This window comes from Protopterus annectens, chromosome 6.part1, assembly GCF_019279795.1.
Source record: "Protopterus annectens isolate FY-2018-M chromosome 6.part1, PAN1.0, whole genome shotgun sequence".
In the NCBI taxonomy this organism is placed as follows: Eukaryota; Metazoa; Chordata; order Ceratodontiformes; family Protopteridae; genus Protopterus; species Protopterus annectens.
In genome coordinates, this window is record NC_056738.1 from 378,520,417 (window position 1) to 378,540,662 (window position 20,246).

At 41.5% G+C, this 20,246-nt stretch overlaps 1 protein-coding gene across 2 annotated transcripts in view; it reads right to left on the bottom strand.

The window, feature by feature from the left end:
• Nucleotides 1-20,246, bottom strand: part of PLCB3 (phospholipase C beta 3) — a 2,354,563-nt gene that overhangs the window by 24,792 nt on the left and 2,309,525 nt on the right. For both annotated transcript variants that reach the window (XM_044075790.1, XM_044075791.1), the window contains exon 32: nt 15,127-15,213. In XM_044075790.1, coding sequence (XP_043931725.1) covers nt 15,127-15,213 — 87 coding nt within the window. The remainder of the gene's footprint in view (nt 1-15,126; nt 15,214-20,246) is intronic.

Consider the following 20,246-nt stretch of genomic DNA (forward strand, 5'->3'; position numbering starts at 1 on the left):
AGTGTCAGGCAAAGATGCAGAATCCCATAAAGGAACTGCTTACCTAGCCAGCAACAGGCTACAATTCTGTCTTCCACAAGCTAGTGATGGGCACAGACATCAGAAACAAGCTTCATGACTGCTGAATAACAGACACAAATGAACCATGAGTCCAAGTTAAGTTGAAATGACCTACAGAATGACCAACTGAAAAAGGCACAGGATACATCACCTCTTCCACTCAGAACTACAAGTCTGATAACTGGAAGGTTTCAATGCAACTTCAATCATCTGTGAGGCTCCAGCCAAAGGTCCTTTGGAAACAATAAGTGTACGCAAAAAGCCAAGTCCTGTGGTGGAGCTGGCTGTTAATCTGACGGGGGGGGGGGGACTTCCTTAGCTTGTGCTAGGTTAGCTTCCTGCATTACTAAGACTTGAAAGCTTGAAACAAAACGGTTTCAGTCACCAAGGACCAAGAAAGATGTATTTGGTCATTCTCTGCATATTTAAAAGAAACAGAATCAGCAAAAATTTCCACGCCATGGAGGAGAAAAATACATCAACCCAGCAAGTCCCGTTTACCCTGATTAACTATCATCATCAAGGGGAGTACTTCACTTTATAATCATCATAATCCCCTTTTTTCCCCATCTTCCACATGGGCTTGGGGTGTTGTCACTTGTCACTCTTTCTCCCTATTCAATGCCACTATCTTCTTTGAAACCAATGCTTGAAGGTCACAGGTCTTCTCTGACGCAACCTATCCATCTCTCTGCTGGATCCCATCTTTTCTTCTTGCCTTCTTCCTGTCCGTCCCAAATCATCTTCCCAGATTGTCTTCCGCTTTCCTGTATATGTGCCCAAACCACTGCAATCTGTTCTCTCTGACATTTTCTGCAACTGGAGCTACTTTGGCTTGTGCTCTTATATCCTTCATTTCTTAATCTGTCCCAGTGTGCATCCTATCACCTATCTCAGGCACTTCATTACCATCACCTCTAGCTTCCTCAACTGCTCTGCCTTTACTGCCCAGGTTTTTGCACCACGCAGTAGTACTGGTGGCACCATTATTTTGTACACCTTACTCTTCAGCTTTTTTTGACATTCTGCTATTATACAATATCCCTGACACTCTGCGCCAGTTGGCTGCAATCCCTCTGATTCTAGCTTTTTTTTTTTTTTTTTTACTTCTCATTCAGACTTCCCTTCTCAGCCACTCCTCTCAGATACCTGCAGCTGTTAACCTGTTCCACTATTTACCTTCTATCTCAGTTTCATCATCTTCTGATTTCTGCCATTTGCTGGTATTACAACTGTCTTAGTTGAACTCAGTTTCATCCCATGTGCCTTCAGTTTTGCATTTCATTCCCTTACCCTGTGCTGAAGCTCTTGCTCAGGGTCTGCCTGTAATGGCACATCTGCATACAGCAATTTTGTTGATTTGTCTCCTCCAACCTGTTTGCTAATGAAGTCCATCATAAGAATGAACAGCAGTAGGCTCAGAGCTGAACCATGAAGCACACCCAATCCCAGGAACATTGTTCGTACTTGAGTCATTGGGTACTTGTACATAGCTTGAACTAATTCTACCAATGCTTCTGAGACTTTGAAACACTACAGAACTGCATGGATCAGCTTTCTTGGGACCTTGTCATATGCCTTCTTCAAGTCCAGGAATGCCCAGTTGCACATTATAATGCAGATAAGGATAATCTGGGCTGAATCAATCCTGGAAATTCCTAATCAAACAAAATTCCCAAATCCACAGCTCCAAGAAAAGTCTAGAGCTCTTTCTCAGGCAATATGCTAATATGTTGGGTAATTATCTACTTTCTATATGTTTACTTCTGCTATGATGTAAATGGGTGATGCTGACTGCCTGCTGAAAATATGAGAACCATAACAGTGATCCCCAGAATTGCAAAAGTAGAACTGCAAATGAAAAGGATATACAGTATCCCTCTATTTAAGCAGCAGTGATGCTGGCAGTTTGCATATATAAGCATACGGAGTGTGCACAGCTCTCACATATCAAGAGATGTGGCTGGGGTAGGGGAGTTAAAGTCCCCCTGCAAAAAACATGAAAGGTGTACTTCATTGTTCGAATATAAACTGATGCAAGCAGCAAAGTGTTAGGATTTTGGACTGGCTGTCTTACCAGAGCATGAAAGGATCCAGTCAGCCAGCTCCCCTTTTCAGTAAGAGCATTATATATAGCACAGCTGTGATATGTGAAGCCCCTTCTCCTTGGAGCTCCACTTCCTTTAAACTATAGAGTTGCTGAAGTGGGTTTCTCAACCTGATAGAAAAGTATTAATCATCAGAACATGTGAAGGGTTCTGCTCCAGTCAAGACAGACTCTTACTGAGAATGGCAGAAACAGTCCATCACTGTAAGGCCTGATGACAAGGCTCTGACATAACAAATCAGGACATGGAGACTTTGCAACCATGGACTTTCACTATCCACTGAAAATCCATATCCTCAGATGATGACTGGAATTCTAAAGAAAGTGTCCATAATTAGATAAAGCATGCTTCAAGCCTGAACATTTCAAGGTGCTATTACCCAAGAAATCAAAGCTACAGCTTTATGGACTTTTTTTCTGCAAGAAAGAATGAAATACTGAAGACTGTCTGACAATCTTTTAAGTATTACTCAGAGATAACCTCCCATCAATTTTAAGCCAACTCCCAGGACCTGTAACCACAACAGCATTAAACTCAAGAACACAATCAGAGAGTCATCTGACAGGACCATTAACAGCAAGTGTTGTCCTGCAAGTTCTTTGCTGCAACGTCTAGCACCTTGGTAATCACTCCAGTTGCAGAGGTTAGACTAAAGGACGGCACCATTTATTGAAAATGGTGCCCACTCACAGCAAAATTAAGGAACCTCCTGCATGGACCCAAAGATGCAGCACAAGTAATCCTTCCTGTACAGTAAGTAACATCATCCAGGTAGTAGGGGGAACATAAACCTTGAAGAGTCAACATCCAGAACCTGACATACGACATTAAAGTCAATGAGGTCTAGAAAGGGCTATAAGTTACCCTCCTATTTCTGAAAATAGAAAATGAAAGAAATAAATCCTAGTCTTGTTCATTATTACCCAATCCACATGCAGGGTGCTCACATAACCTCTGCTATGGCTAGTGGTTTTCTCATCTTAACTTTCCATAATTTCAATATCCTCTATGCTGTTCCATATCAACAGTCACAACAGTTTTTTTTTCTTTCATTTTCCACTTTATCCCAAACACCTTTCATAAATCTACAGCGGATCTCCCCCTCCTTATGTAACACCAAGATTACTGCCTCATCCATGACTTTGGTAGCTTGTTTCCTTTTCTTGATGTTATTAAAACAAAATTACCCACTTTTTTACCATTTTCAGTTCCCATAGCTTAATAGGCATTCTGTGACAGAAACCTGGTTCAAGGCTCCTGAGAGCACCCCAGCACTAGCAGGTTTCACCTCATATCATGCGTTCCGGCCCCAAAATCCAGACAACACCTAGAAAGGATGGGGGTGTCCATATTCATAAAGGACACCCACACCTCAAGGTTGGTGGCAACGCACGATGCATCGGAGACCATCCAGGTGCAATTAACCATAGGCAAGACTGCTCTGCAATTTGTAGCATGTTACAGGCCACCCTCTCAAACTCAGGAACCTCACATGGCCTTCCTGAAAACAATGGAGGGGATAAATGTATCTCCAAACACCATCATACTAGGTGACTTCAACTACCCTAATATAGACTGGGAACACTACTCAAGCCAAACACTCTAGCCCAAAGGTTCCTGGAGTTCATAAACTCAAATGCCATGGAACAACTAGTCACCATCCCCACAAGAGGAGAAAACATACTTGATCTCATCATCACGAACATGGGATCAAAATGTTCAACACCGGAAGTATTCCCCTCACTGGTGAGATCAGATCATAAACTAATCTCGCTGGAGGTCCTCATCCCGCCCCCACCTGAAATAAAAAAGACCACAGTGAAAAACTTCTCAAAAGCCGACTTCACACTTCTAAAAACTAATGTGGTCTCCTTTAAGGCCCCTGAGCCAGTGGTAAACATTACTCAAACCGCTGAATCACTTACAAATGCCTTCTACCAGCACCTACAGGACTGCATGGATCAGGCAATCCCAAACAAAACTAAGACTCTTTGTACCAAAGGCAAGCGTCCAGTCTGGTGGACCCCAGCCATAAACAAGCTCTACAACAAAAGGAGGAAGCTACTACAAGATAGAGCAAAATCCTTGAAAGGTAAGACACCTTTGATCATTATAAGTAAAAAACTAAGAGCTCTCATAAAATCATCCAAGGCAAATTTTGAGAGAAAAATCGCCAAGGACTCAAAAGACAATCATAAGGCCTTCTTTAGCTATGTTAGAAACCTAGGAGGAAACTCCCAGATATGCTCAGAATTAGTTCAAAATGATGTTAAGATTACTGAACCTACACACATTGCCAACATACTGGCTGACAGGTTCAGTGCAAACTTCTCCCACCCCCCCCAAAGGAGAGATATCTATACCAGAGGATTGTAGCCCCCAAACATCTCCAACGCCCAGGTGAGAACTGCTCTCTCCAAAGCAAAAAACACAGCATCCATGGGACCGGATGGTGTCCCCGGCTGTGTGCTCCACGAACTCAATGAGGAATTAAACCCGCAGTTAGGACAGCTGTTTAATCTTAGCCTCACCTCAGGATACGTACCCAAGGAGTGGCGCCGCGACTGTGGTCCCACTTCACAAGGGCGGTGCCTCCACCGACCCTGGAAATTACCGTCCCATTAGCTTGACAAGCCTTATCTGCAAAGCCATGGAGAGGATCATAATGGAACTCATAAATAAAGACATAGGGAACTTGCAGACTTTGGATCCAACCCAGTTTGGCTTTGTCAAAGGCAGATCATGCCTTTTAAACTTGGTTGACTTTTTCGAGACAGTCACCAAGGACATTGATGAGAGAAAGGCAGTCCATACAGCCTACCTTGACCTGGCAAAGGCCTTCGACACAATACCCCACTCAGGTATCATCGAAAAACTCATCAGCTTGAATGTAAACCCATACATCACAAGATGGGTTGCAAACTGGCTAAGTTACAGAACCCACAGGGTCAGAGTTGTTGGAGCCATGTCAGACTCAAAGCCTGTCACAAGTGGTGTCCCACAGGGATCAGTCCTGGGTCCACTCTTGTTCGGCATCTACTTTTCTGAAGTACAAGCAAACACAGGAGGGTTATGGCTGACAAAGTTTGCAGATGACTGCAAACTGGGCGCCACAGTTGAAAACACATCTGACACAGATATCCTTCAGAAGGGCCTCACAGAAACGGATAACTGGTGCCACAGCCATGGCCTAAAGTTAAATGCCAAGAAATGCATAGTCATACCCTTCGGGAAAAACAAGTTTACCCCTAGCTACCATATAGGTGGCAATCCACTGAGCACAGAAGAAGTCATCAGGGATCTGGGGACCCAGGTTGACAGTAGCCTTTCGTTTGACACTCATGTTGCTAAAGTAGTTAGGAAAACCTTCTACATTGCCCACCTGATCATGAAGGGATTCACATCTAGATCAAGGGAGGTCATCGTCCCCTGTACTCATCACTCATTAGACCTATGATTGAGTACAATGCCCCATTCGGAATGTATCTGACCCGACACCTGCAGCAGCTGGAAAGGCCCCAAAAGTTCCTCACCAAAAGGATAAAGGGTCTCAAAAATATGTCTTATGCTGCCCGACTGAAAGAACTCCAGCTCTATTCAGTCTCATACCGCTTGCTCAGAGGTGACCTGTGCCTGACATATAAGGCCATGTCAAACCCTGATTTGATGAATATGCTTCACCTCAAAAATCTAGATCCCTCAGAACCACAAGGGCGGAGACTTAAACCTTGACACGGTTATTAATAGAACGTGCTGGAGGGACAGATTCATCACCCAGAGACTCCCTATGCTGTGGAACAAAATCCCGGTACATGTGAGGCAGAGCACCTCGCTGGCCTTGTTCAAGAGGAATCTTGACCAATGGATGGGGGATCGCAGATATACCCCAGGGATTACTTCAGTGTCACTGCTTGACAGAGGCACAGCAAAATAATAGGCATAGTTTTATTCAAACTAAAGGGGTGGCGAAAGCCAAATAACTATGGGCTAGGCTTATAAATGCCCTTGGGCAGATAGCCTAGTACGAACCTATGAACCTATTACATTCTGTCCCAGGCCCTCTACCTCTTCTTTCTGTACTGGTCTTAACCTTTACTTGTCTTCACTTTTCTAACAACCTAAACTCTAGCCATTCCCATATTCCTCCTTTTTCCCCTCCTCTCTTCGGAGGGCAACTCTCCTCTAAATATAATTATTGCTAGCATTCTCTCCCACTGCCCTTCTTATCTGCCTCTCCATTAGTAGCCATTTTTTGTATCCAGTTTCTATTTTCTGCTGTCAGCATCCAACTGCCAGAAGCTTAGTTGCCATGGAGTTGCTGGTAAAGAACAATGCCGCTAGTTTTAACTTCATCTGTTATTTTCTCACCTTCCCAACCATGTATTTCCTCTCCCTTTCCCCTTCCTCCCACCTCTCTTTTTTCTGCAGCATTAACAAATCCTCTGTCACTCTCCTTTTATTTATCCTTCTGATGTGTTTCTGTTTTAGTCACTTTTTACATTTACTCCCTGATCTGCTTCTTCTTAGTGTCCCAACTATCCATTTTATCATCCTGTCCATTATCGATTATCTCTCATCACGTACACCCCCCCACTCTTCTACCCCCTCTACTAGATATGTTGGTAGCCTCCAGTGTCTATCCAGTTTTATTTCTGACTCGTCTTCGACTCCACACTTATCTATCCATGGTCTGACAGCAAAGTGAGTTTTATTTCCACTTTCTTTACTTCTTGATGTGCTTTACTCTCAGCCAAGAATTATGTTGATGATAATACCTATACCTCCGTTTCTCTTCGCTTACTCTCCACATGTATACCTGTCCTATAGACTCTAAACATAACACTAGAAAATGTCCTTCTCTTGCTCACATTCAGTTAGGACCCATATCTACATCCTGTTTTTTACTATATTCGAATCCCATATGATTATTCCAGTTCATTCCCGAAGCCTAAATATCTCTGTCACTATTTCCTTCACCATTTTTATTGATATTTGTGGTGGCATATAAATAGTCATTGCTGACATTTTTTCCTTTCTACTGGACTTTTAATCTGTGCAGACATTCCTTTATCTTCTAACCTCCCCTCAATTTCAAATGGGAGCATTTTTATTCATTAAGAGTGCAGCTCAACTTTGTTTACTTTTTCACCCTGATGCATTACAAGTTAAGTAAGTTGTACCCTCACCCACTTAATCTCTTATGTGTATCCCAAGACTGATGCATTTCCTGTAGTGCTAACATCTGTGCATTATTTTACCTTGTATACCCCAGTACTCCCTCCTACACCATTCACATTCCACAACTTAATTCTTATTGTCTCCCATTAATCAGATGACACCTTTCCTACTCATAACTGTACTTTCTCCCTCATTAAATCTTCCCTCACCTCTTTCTGTAATCCATTTTCCATCTCTTTTCATTTGTCTATTCAGCTAGTACTCTCTCTTCCTAGCCATACTCCTTTCCTTTTATTCCCTCCTCCATTTAAAACTTGATACAAGTTTACGATTATTATTTTTTCTCCAGGTTATAATTTCTCTGTTTTGCAGGGCTTGCCCCCATGCTCCTCCCTCTGTCATTACTGTGACAGTACACATAGTTGCTGTTGTGGTTGTCCACCACTAGAGTCCCCTCCTCTTTTTTTTTTTTTTGCTACCTTTTTATGACTTCCCTAGTCCACACACAAGTCTTTTGCAAAGGCTAACATCATTTCCTTCCTCATCTCACAAATTAATTGCGCCTCTTGTCTCAATATAAACTCTCCTTTTGACTATGACCTCCCCCTCTCATACCTCCTTAAAGTAAGTAAATCTCTCTCCCCCTCCTTCACTCCTTATATTCACCCTTAATTGATTTTTGTACATCTTTTCAATCTTGCTAACGCACTTTGTTAACTCCCCTACTAACATTTCACTTACATGCATCTAACCCCTTACTATGGTTATGTTTTTATTGGCCCTCTTTATGCTTCCATTCATCTATACCAGTTTTGTTTTTCTCCTCCTATCCTCTATGGGCTCTTAGTGTGGTTTAAGTTTGTTTGTCATACTGTTATTCCTAATTGTATGACATGTGTCATCTTACATTGACCCCCATCTCCTCTCTACCTTCCATTTGCCATCTTTAAGTTCCACACCTGCAAATCTCCATGTGTAGACAGGTTCATGGGTGCATACTAGGCTAATGACCATTAGGGCCCTTACAAGCCTAGCCATGCAACCCAATGTGACCCACAAATTTGATTTATATAGAGGCTGATTTACTGAGAGTTCATTAGAAACATAGGTGGCAGACCAGAGGCGCATTTCCAATTACCCATCCATTGGTCAAAGTAGCATTTAAATAGGGATAGGGAGGAAATGTGCTTCATACAGACAGGGAGCCTGGTCCAGAGAATAGGAATTCTCTGAAAACATATCTGCATCTCCAATATGTCCTACTTATGTCAAAGGCAAAATTTAGTTCTTTTAATCCAGTACTTCTGAAGCCATTTGTTTTGTGGATGTGAAAAAAGTGTAAGGAGGGCTTGGAGGGAGGTAATTCCTTTATTTCTGTTGACCACATCCTCCTTAGCTGACAAATACTGTATCGATGTAATATCATCAGAACAAGGTCCAGGAATGCCTTGTACACCAGGAAAAACTCAACTCCGAGAAGTCTGTATGATAACAAGTAAACAGGGCTTTGATGTGATCAGTGTAGCACACCGTTTACTCGTATTTTTTTGTAAGGAACCTTTGTGGATGTTCCACTTGCTGCGTGTGTCTTCCTAGGTATATACCGAGGAGGGCATTATACTCTATGATGGTCTGATGAGGGCCAAGTATGGTGGTACAGTGATCTCTCTGGACCTAGATGTTATGCCCTTATTTATAAGTTGAGCAATATAGAAAGATTTTCATACTGGCTTGGATAAATGGTGGTCAAAGTTAGGTTAATATTTACATGAATTCCCAGATCCCTGACAAGTGAATCAACTTTTACAGATGTTTTATTGATCACATAGTTACCAAGGGTGGCTGACTTCCCAAGCTTGGTATTGAGTTTTAAGCCATGGCACTGGCATCAAGCATTTGTCTGAGGTAGACTTTCCTGAAGTGTGTTCTAGTCTGGGGTGGATTCAATTACTCCACGTTTGCAATCAGTGAAACTGGTTAGCCCAGAGGCCTTTGACATTGGCCTTGACATCCAAGAAATATATGCCGAAGATGAGTGGGCCCAGTACAGAGCCCTTTGCAACTCCACTGATGATGAGCCTCTTTATGGAGGTGGCCTCACCAATCCTAACCTCATAGGTCCTACCTGTGAGCCAGCTGGCTATCCACTGTCATATAAAGGGTGTTATGCCTAGGTCCACAAGTTTGTTGATGATGCCAGATTAGGGTATTGTGCTTTAGCCAGATATAGGTTGGCAGTATACAACATTTGACCTCATCCATTGTGTTAGTAACCTATTTAAATTAGTCCACTGGGTTCAGTAAGCATGACTTTCCTTTGACAAAGCCAAACTGGAATGGATCCAGTGTATGGAGGTCTCCTATGTCCTGGTTGATAATTTGCATGATAATTCTTTCCATGTCTTTGCAAGTAAGACTAGTCAGACTAATGGATCTGTAGCTTACAGGATCTGTTGAAGGTTCTCCATTACATTAAAGGGGATGACCACTGCAGTCCTCCATTCTTGTGGCATAAAACCTGTTTTAAGACTATAGTTATACAGAGACACCACGAGATCCTGATAAGTTGTATTTTAAACTGTTCAGGGGCCATCCTTAGATGTTATCAGGACCAACCGAAGCGGTGATCTTGGCTTTAGGGAGCACATGTTCCTAGTTAAAGTTGGATGGGTTATGTTTGAAAGTATTTCTTGGTGGATGGTTGGAAGTGACAGGGGGCTAAAACCAGAACTGCTAACAGGCTCACTATATAGAATTGATAGGCTGGGTGAAAGTGGCACCATTAATCACCAGTTCAGCACACTACTGTGTGCTGCCCTTGAGGTTTTTGACATAGCTGAAGAAGGCCTCAAGGTTATCTTTCACCTGGAAGACTATCTTAACCTCAAAGTTGTCTATGTTTGACGCAATTAACCCTCTTGGTTGCCGATTTACTTTGATGAAAGAGTACTTATCTTTATGGGAATTACCCCTCCTGACTTTTACCATAATTGTTTGCCTTTTGCTGTACATCCTGTTTAATTTGGGATGCCACCAGGGCACTAGGGCTAGTTCTGGGTGTACTTTTGATAGGTACAGCAACCTCCATGCAGCCATTGCCATGGTTGCACAGAAATTGAGAGCAATTCAGCTTAAGCTGCTGTGTTCTTGGAGTTCGTAGGGACACTGAATTCCGACAAAAAAAAAAAAGACAAATAAAAGTCAGTTTGCATCAGAATAGTTCCTAACTATTACTGATTTTACTAGGGTTAAGGAGTTGATTTTGATTTCAATGGAGACAGCTTTATGGTTATACCTTCCCAGGGAGAATAAGACATTGGGGGGGGGGGGGGGTGCAGTATGCTCTCATATTTGTATATGAAGTCCAGTACGTTGGAACCTCTTACGGGCGTATTCACGACTTGGTCAATGGTGTTTTTATTTACGAAGCCCAGGAATCTCTGTACATGTAGATTTGAGGCTGTGTAGGATTCCAAGTCTATAGAGTGGTAATTAAGGTCCCCCATGGTGTCTTCAGTACGTCCCAAGTATGCATTGTGAACTTCTTAGGACATGGAGGGTGACTTGTAGCTGGCCAGGATATGGTATGGGATTTTGTCTATGGTGTTCTGTACATGGAGGAACTCCAGCATATTATCCTGTTTGACCACCTAGTGGTATGCTTGTTATTGTAGGATGTTGAGGCACCTCCAGCTTTAGCCCTTGTCTGTGCAGCTACTGGTCTAAAAGTTGTGGAATGCACTGAAATCTTACACTGTCACAGTACTCTCTCTGTTGCTTTAAACCATGTCCCTGTAACTGCACTGATGACTATATTCTCAAGTGTAAGGAGGGCTTGGAGGGAGGTAATTGTTTTATTTCTGTTGACCACATCTTCCTTAGCTGACAAATACTGTATTGATGTAATATGCTGCTCAATGCTAAGCTAAAATGCAGTCTGACAGCTCCACAATGTCTCTCTTGATATAGTCCAGGGGAAGTACATCTCAGATCATTTACATGGATTATGATGGAATCATACTGGTACTTGTGGTGTAACAACTTGAATGCACGAGTGATCTGGCAACATGTAAACAACTGTTACCTTCCCCTTGTTTAGCCTAGTTAGAAGGGCATCAGTATGTCTCAGAATGGAATCCCTATGATGAGAGCCCTGGAAAGTGTTTTTGCAGGCCTTAAGAGCTTAGTATTTGGGGGTCCATTGACAGTGACTGTATGTGAAGTGTTAGGTGTTTTTTTGAGTGCCTTTGGGCTTGCTGAGGCATAGCTTTGCCAAAGGGTGGTCCAGGTTATATTTTTTAATTAGGAAGATTACTTTTAACTGTCTCAGCATACGTTAGTCTGTGTGTGGTTTCAACAACCCGATATGCACTTGTATGCAAGAGTTTGTACTCCTTTCACATACCGTGTCTGCTTCAATAAAGATTAAGTGGTTTTCAGTAAACGTGCGACAATTGCTACATTGTCTCAGGATGACCATATCCACCAAGCTGGCTATAAAGGTGTTAGGAAATTGCATATCCATGCTGTCCAGTCCTTTCATTGGTGAGGTACAAGGGGCAGTGTACAGGGGGTTAGAATGCTAGTAAGGGTGCTTTGTTTCTGCAGACTAATAAGGATGCTTTATTGGAACAGACTATGCTAAACAGTATTCATTTTATACTAACTTTAATGTTTACACAGCACTGAATACTGCTAAATCTATAAGTATTGCCAATCGATGCTCAACCAGCTGCTCTAAGCTTTTCAACGTGCAATACTTTTGCTCTATATTTACTGCTTTACAGGGTACAGGTTTATGGCCCGTAACATAGGGACATTTTTCTTTCTAGCCGTTTGCTACTGTACAGGGCACTGCTAACCACTTTTGTGCAGTGAGCACCTCTGTAGAATGCACCAAATTTACAGCAGCACAGAAAAAAAACCCAGAAAACCAACTATTGAGCCTTCCGGCCAGTAAACTGGCTACATAATGAACCCTTCTGTATTTTCCCAACTCAGACAGAATAGGCAAACATAGCCTGCCACTGGATGAATAAGCCCAGGCCTTCTAATGTAAATACACAGTAGAAGGGTCCAGCAAGTGCAATGCTACTACAAACCAATTAAACAACTAGCTGGAAATCTCTTGCTGAAGTCAGTTTCAAGTCAATAATTTATCCTATTTTATCTTGTGACTAGGTTTCTTAACTTAGATTGGATGTTGTTGGGTGATGTATCCCAAGAATGGGTATTTAATGTATGTAATGAACAATGAATTTTAGTCTGAAGAAGTCTCTGAGAGTGAAGGGAGACAAAAGTGCTAACTGAAGTCATTGTCTTGTTAAAGTGCCAGTAACCCTACAGATACTGCAATTTATTTTTTATTCAATTTCACGTCAGTCTTACAGCAGTAACAGCAAGAGCAACAGCATTTTTTTTACAGAAATACACTGAAAAACACAAATAAAAGCAGGTAACATTAGCAATCACACAAAATAACAAACAAGTGCATTTAGCAGCTATTCTCTCTGCATTTGTAATTCTTTCAGTGTACATGAATTCCTCCAGCATCTCTAAGTCTGGTATATTCTGTAGATTCCCTTCAATATTCCTGTCTTTACCATACATGTTGTATGTGATTGCCCTTTCTCCCCCTCTTTTCTGCTCACAGTCTTACTTCCTCTGACATGTGCCTCCATGTGTGATAAAAAGCAGTCAAAGTCTGTGTGCATCTTTACTGATGTCCAGATCTCTTCCCCAGTCTTCCACTCCCAATTGATTAAACCATTTTGCTACCCTGTTTGCCCCCTCCTCTACCCATTCACGTAATGAATGCTCCTTTATTTCTACATGCCCCTTTAGACTTGTACAACTTTGCTATTATACAAACTGACATTCCTCAACATGTCTGCAGTACACGATTACCTCATAATATTCTTACTCATTCTTCAGATTTATTATGGTCAATACATAAATCAAACAGGGTTCAGTGTGACAGCATGGAAAAATGTCTGAGTAAATTATAATAAAAGTCAAAAGTCCATTCCCCCTACTTATGAGAGAAGCAGTAACACAACTAAGGTGCAAGTAAAAGATTATGCACAATGTCCATATGTCCATCCCTGGACTTAATGGCTTGTATATCAAAAGTCAAAAACCAGCTAATTCCTTACACAGTGTAATCACAGTTCAAGGAAAAGAAAATGAGACCTGTCCCTCCTTTTCTGTCTGTATTCTCCTCCAAGCTTCCTTTATTTATTCAATTTTCTCTCTGCCTTTGTTGTCACCTGAATAACAGGAAAAGTCTATTCCCTCTGCCTGTAGTGCTGCTCTCTTCATTCTCTCTTTCTTCCTGTTCCATCCTCTGCTGGCGCACTCCTTTCACTGCAGCTGTTCTGAGGTTTGTCAGTTTCTGAATCAATATGACTGCTTCTTTTGATATGTGAATGATCCCGCTACTCCAAGAAAACAATTCTGAAAGTTGCTGGATATAATAACCACATTATCCCTCTTTCCTTGAATGGTGTAATTGCTGGGTAAACGCACTTCACTTAGTCTACAAAAAAAAAATCTCCAGTTATGAATTTCATACCAGGCTCCCACATTTTCTGGAATATTCTCTCCTTCATGACTTAAGTCTGTAGTCTCACAAGCACTGGTGTGTGACTTGTGTTCAAATTCCCCACTCACTGCTACACACTCCTGTGTGCTCTCTCAATTTTTATTTCTTCTCTAGAAATCTCTGGCCACTTTGCTAACATTTCCCACACCACCTTTTTGCAGCTGAAACCCTCCCTTAATTTTGTTAATCCTGTTAGTTTCAGTCGAACCCCTCCCTTCTTTTTGCTAATCTTTTTATTTTTAGTTTTTTCTTCTGGCACAGTGCATTGTTGCTTCTGCCGTTCCTGCTCTGGCTTTCAATTTAGCATTATCCACTAATGTTTGAATGACCAATGAAGGCTCCCTCAAGGCCAGCTGGATCTTTTCCACTGATTTTCTCTTGCAAAAATAAGTTATCCTTCAATGTTTGTTTAAGATCTTTACTTCATGCCATATAGCTGACAGCTTTACTAATCATACTGGTACCGATGACCGATAACAGGCAGTAGTATTCCCTGGCTGAAATGTCAGTGCAATACATTCAATATTCAGTGCTATCCCCATGATGGAACAGAGATAGTACTGAGCAAAATAAAATGATATTCTTTACATTGGTGTTAGCAGTGCATGCAACAGACAGTGCCACTCTTGCATGTACCTTGTCAGACTGTCAGTATCAGTGCAATATCACTCACTGAATGCATGTCTGTGATACTGCATGCAGAGCACTACCATTCCTTCACTAACTGGAACTTTCACTGACGCTGCATGCCAACAGACAATACCATTCTTGGGAGAAAATGTCAGTGACACCATATACAACTATTTCATCCTCCCAGCCTTAGTTCTGCCAAACTTATTAGGAAAGAACAAGCTCTCAGCAATACTTTGCATTGCAAATGAACAAAGACCGAGGAGGGGGGACAGACATGAAATATTTGCAAGATATATTGGTAGAAGTCAGGTTTAAATGCATCATACAAATAGCATAATGTTTACAATAACAGTACAATGGATTTTGTAGTCCTCAGTTATAACAGCACTCCATCATACTTCCAACCCGCTGTATAGTGTTATTTTGGTGCAAGTTCGCCTCAAATCTTTTTTTTTCCCCCCGCTTTGTCACAGGAGAAAAGTACTCAATACAGTAACTCTACTCAACTGTCTTCATTGCATGGTACAAACTGATTAAACATACCTTTGGTTCTTCTTCCTCTATCTGTACTAGCACCTCCTTTTGTCGCAAAACAAGCTTCTCCTGACGTTTGGTTTGAGCCTCATCCAACTTTCATGAAAGAAGATAAAAGTGAAAAAAACAAAGATCAGAAGGCAGAATAAATACAAAATCACATTACATTGTCAAACACATGTGCAAGTATCTCCCTGGAAACACACACAAGCCTGTAGCAGAAAGTGAATTGTTCTGAGGATGAGAAAGCTGTGGTCATTTTTCCATACACTTGTCTTTTCCACATAACATAACTGCAGTCCCATAATTAACAGACTTTGCTGCCTCCTATTAGTATTCTTCTTAGGTATTTCACTGTGAAAGGAAGCATGTAATCAGATTCCACCTTGCTCTCCTTCATATATTTATAATATATATACATGGGTTCAGTGAGTTTCATCATACATTAGTTACATTGAATGTTTAATGAGGAAAATTGCTTTTTTGAACCCGCAGGAGGATGGCATTTATTTTTGGGACTGCTGTACAGTGGGGAGATGGGCTTTACCCTTTACCCAATACTTTGTGATCTCTGAGTTGGCATATACAATTAGCAGGGGGTGTGGGGCATGCTGGGGATTTGGCCTTTGCATAAAATGTTACATTTCTCCTTATTTTTTTCTTAGATTGAGTTTTGGCTATTTGTGGTTGATCTAGTGCATGCCAATTTACTGAGTGGGCGATGTAGGGACATATGATTTTATATACATGCACACATCCATGTGTGTGTATGGGTACATAAACATATGTACACTTCATCATCTTCTTCTTTCGGCTTTTCCCGGTTAGGGATCGCCACAGCGGATCATCTGTCCGCTCATGATTGGCAGTGGAGTTTTACAGTGTCGAGTTGACAGCCCGGTGCCTAACCTTCCACAGAAGGCACACACATGCACACACTCACACCTAGGGCCAATTTAGAGTGTCCAATTCACCTACTGCATGTCTTTGGGATGTGGGAGGAAACCGGAGCACCCGGAGGAAACCCACGCGACCATAGGGAGGACATGCAGACTCCGCACAGAAGGCACCCCAGCCGAGAATCGAACCGGGGAACCTTTTGCTGTGAGGCGGCAACGCTAATCGCTGCACCACCGTGGCCGCCCCAAACATATGTACACTTCATAAATACTTAAATCTTTTATTAGAGCATGTACATATAACTTTCAGATTCATTCCCTGGTTCTTAGAAATAGTTTTGTGGGGTAATGGTAGTAAGAAGGGAAAAAGAGTTCCATATACAGATATGCTATGCTGTGCTTCCCCATCCTTGCAACTCCCATACATGTACTAAAAACATTACATCAACATAGATGCATTAAAAAAAGGTCAAAAATCACTGGGCAATTTTTAATTCACGTCAAAACAACAAGCCAGTACATATGTACACTTTTTTAATTCAAAAGGTGTACATTTGCAAACTGTAAAGAATGTCTGATTCCACAAACATACTTTTTGTTAAATTTTATTTCATCTAACTCCAGATCTAAGTTTGTCCATGAACACTACATCACCCTTAGCAACTCAGCACAATTTCATGAGGATGGTTTCTCTCTTCACAGAAGTACTTCTTTCAGTGCCTCAGACAAGGCTGGTGAAAAGACACAAACTCTTTCATCACTACCCCACAGATCTTTTCCTGGTAGAAACCTCAAGAAATCCAACAGGTCAAGGAGAATAAAGAAAGATGCGCTACATTTTATTATTTCATCTGTGGCTGGAAAGAGGAAACTCTAGCTGAGATGCCTTAGAAGAGCTACAGATAGGATAAATTACATAAATCACTTTCTATTGACTACTTAAAAAGTACAGTTGTGTACACTTACCATAAATGTAGATGTTCGAGTGTATTCACTGTTGCAGTCATCACATTTGGGTTATCCCTGCCAGGGTAGCCAGGAGCGGCCATAGGTCAACTGGTGCCCTAGGCAAAACAGCTCCACGGCGCCCCCCACCACACTACCCTGTGCCCCCGTCTTGGTCTGCCTACATCAAATAAATACTGGAAAAGGGCTCCCTGCTAGAGCGGCACCCTAGGCGACTGTATAGTTGGGCCTATGCCTAAGGCCGGCTATGAGGGTTAGCCCTTGGCCGGCTCAAATACTAGAGGCTTAGTATTTATGTGTCGGTTGCTGTCAGCCTGTCACTTCAAGAGTGACGTCGGGTAGTCAGTAGTATAAAGTAAGGCAGCCGACACCATTACATCGTTTTTTCTTGCCCTAACCTGTCAGGAGCCCCCAAGTAGGAGCCAGGTTCTGGTGGAAGAACCCCACCAGTAGAAAGTAAATACCAATATGTCACTTGTAAGGAAAGTGAAGACAAAGGGGGATGGAGGGAGGGAAACTAGGACTGCAACAGTGAATACACTCGAACATCTACATTTACAGTAAGTGTACACAACTGTACTATGTTCTTCACATTTCACTGTTGCAGTCATAACATTTGGGTTGATTCCCAAAGCTGAGGAAATGGGTGAAGGCAGACAAGGAAACTAGGGGCTGGCTACGATGCCCTGCAAGATTGCAGAGGCAAACCCTGCCCTGGATTCGGAGAAAAGAGGCAGGTGGTAATGTCTGGCAAAAGTGTGAACAGATGTCCAGGTGGCAGCCTCCAGAATGTAACAAGAAGATACCCAGAGGCCGAGGAATACAAAACTCTCTATTAAAATAAAAAAGGTAAGCACTGTCGCTGTCATCTGCTTCTTCAGACCATACTACAAACAAAAGAATACAAGCCTTAAATACAGCACTTAAACCAATCACAGATAAAACCAATTAGATAATTAGTGTAGTAAGCTTTTCTTCTTCAGTGCTGGCTTTAAAGAAACAGCACTGTTTAAACCAGGGTGTGTGTTAGCTCTGAAGTCAATAATCCATCTTAGTTCTGCATATTCAGTGTTGTTTGTCAGATCACCCTCCCTTGCACTTGTATAAACAATTTGTAAAACCAAAAACTTAAAACTATGTGAATCACCTGCTTCTTGTACATGTTTAGCTAAGGCATTAGTCAATTTTAAATTACGAATGTCATTTAAATGTTCCATCACCCTTTCTTTTAAAGGTAAAAAAAGGAAAAAGGACCTGTGTGGGGTTGTGCGTCCATTAATAAATGCTTCTAGGGTTGATTTGTTGGACAGAGGCTATAGGATAGGTGATATAGAGACGGCTATAGTATATACAAAGAGTAGTGATGGTGTTAACACATGAATATTTTTCAGAAAGGTGAGAACAGTTAACAACTAAAGGTCAAGAAAATCAACTGGAGAATACTAGCAGGGTTACCCTCACCTCCTCTAGTGATGTAAGTAGGATATGTGACATTGTGAAAAGAAATTGGCCCATATTACTGACGGACCCAGAGGTGTGTAAGGCAGTGGGGCACACAACCCCACTTCACTTTCAAGAATAGAAAGTCTTTAAAATGCAGATTATGTTATAAACAAACACAGGTCCCTTTTCCTGTTTCAGAACGTAAGGGCACACTTGCATGTAGATCTTGTAGAATTTGCAAATATGTATGGTCTTCAAGTGTTATAATGCACCCCGGAACACTGTGTCAACTGGAATTTTCTTTTTATGCTGATTGTCTGACTAAGAATATTGCCTATCTGGCAAAATGCTGCTCCTGTGACTGTTTCTATATTGGAAAGAATAACAGAACTTTAAAAGAAAGGGTGATGGAACATTTAAATGAAATTTGCAATTTAAAATTGACTAATGCATTAGCTAAACATGTACAAGAAGCAGGTGATTCACACTGTTTTAAGTTTTTGGTTTTACAAATTGTTTATGCAAGTGCAAGGGAGGGTGATCTGACAAACACCGAATATGCACAACTAAGATGGATTAGTGACTTCAGAGCTAACACTTTCTTTAAAACCAGCACTGAAGAAGAAAATCTTACTACACTAATTATCTAACTGGCTTTATCTGTGATTGGTTTAAGTGCTGTATTTAAAGCTTGCATCCTTTTGTTTGTAGTATGGTCTGAAGAAGCAGATGACCGCGAAAGCTCTTACCATTTTTTGTTTTAATAAAAAGAGTTTTGTATTCCTCGGCCTCTGGATATCTTCTTGTTACATAACTTACTTTGGATTTAATCCAGGTTCCACTACACATTTTTTGGATACATATTTCTACTTTTATCTTGTGTGTGGCACCATGGCTGAGGGAGCTGAAGTAGAATTGGATTATAACGCTGGCAATGGAGTGCAGAAATTAAACAGCAAAGGCTTGGTAAGAACAAAGGTATTGTCTCTGCTTGAACTGAGTAATAACCCTCTGATGTACTTAACCTTGGATACAGATGAAAATCATGATGGACACTTTTTACAATCTTATCAGAGCACTGGAAGATAAGTTATATAAATTAAATGGACTGGAATGGCAGCGCTTACATTTCAAAGCTGCCATACACCTTAAAGCTATTCCTGGAGGGCTACGCATACTTAAAATGCCCTCTTATGGGGATAGTGTCCCCAAGCAACTTAAACTCTGGCAGATATTAAATTTAAAACTTAGCATTGATTATATGAAACTTCTCAATGATTATTCACGCCAGAAGAAGAAACTCTGGCAAAGGAGATAGATGACATGTTCACCATGATGTGTAAAGTTTACGCTGGTGAAGTATACACCAACTTGGTGAATGAACTTGTTGACAGAATCTCAATGTATGATCATAAATTGCAGGCAGAGAAGACTAAAAAGGTGAATACTTTGCTGATTTTCAACTGGGGCGTGTGTTCTCATGGCCAAGTACCAATCAGCCCTCGACCCTCTCGGTTAGAGGAGGTGCAGAGGACCGATGTTCAGCTCCAAATGGAGGGACAGGAGTGTGGGTCCACCTGAGGAAAGAAGGCAATGCCCGGATGTACAAACCTCAATCGGAAGTAATGTTATTTCAGCTTCAGATGAGTTGAATGGATTCAGGAACCAAAGGCTGAAAGAATGGATGACAAAGCACGAGAACTTAGAGAAGATTTACAAACAGTAGTGAACTGTAATATACCATCAGAAGAAAGCTGTAAATCCCAGGTTATTGTTCCACAGGATGTAACACCAGCAGTAAGACCTAAAATTGCGTCAGGA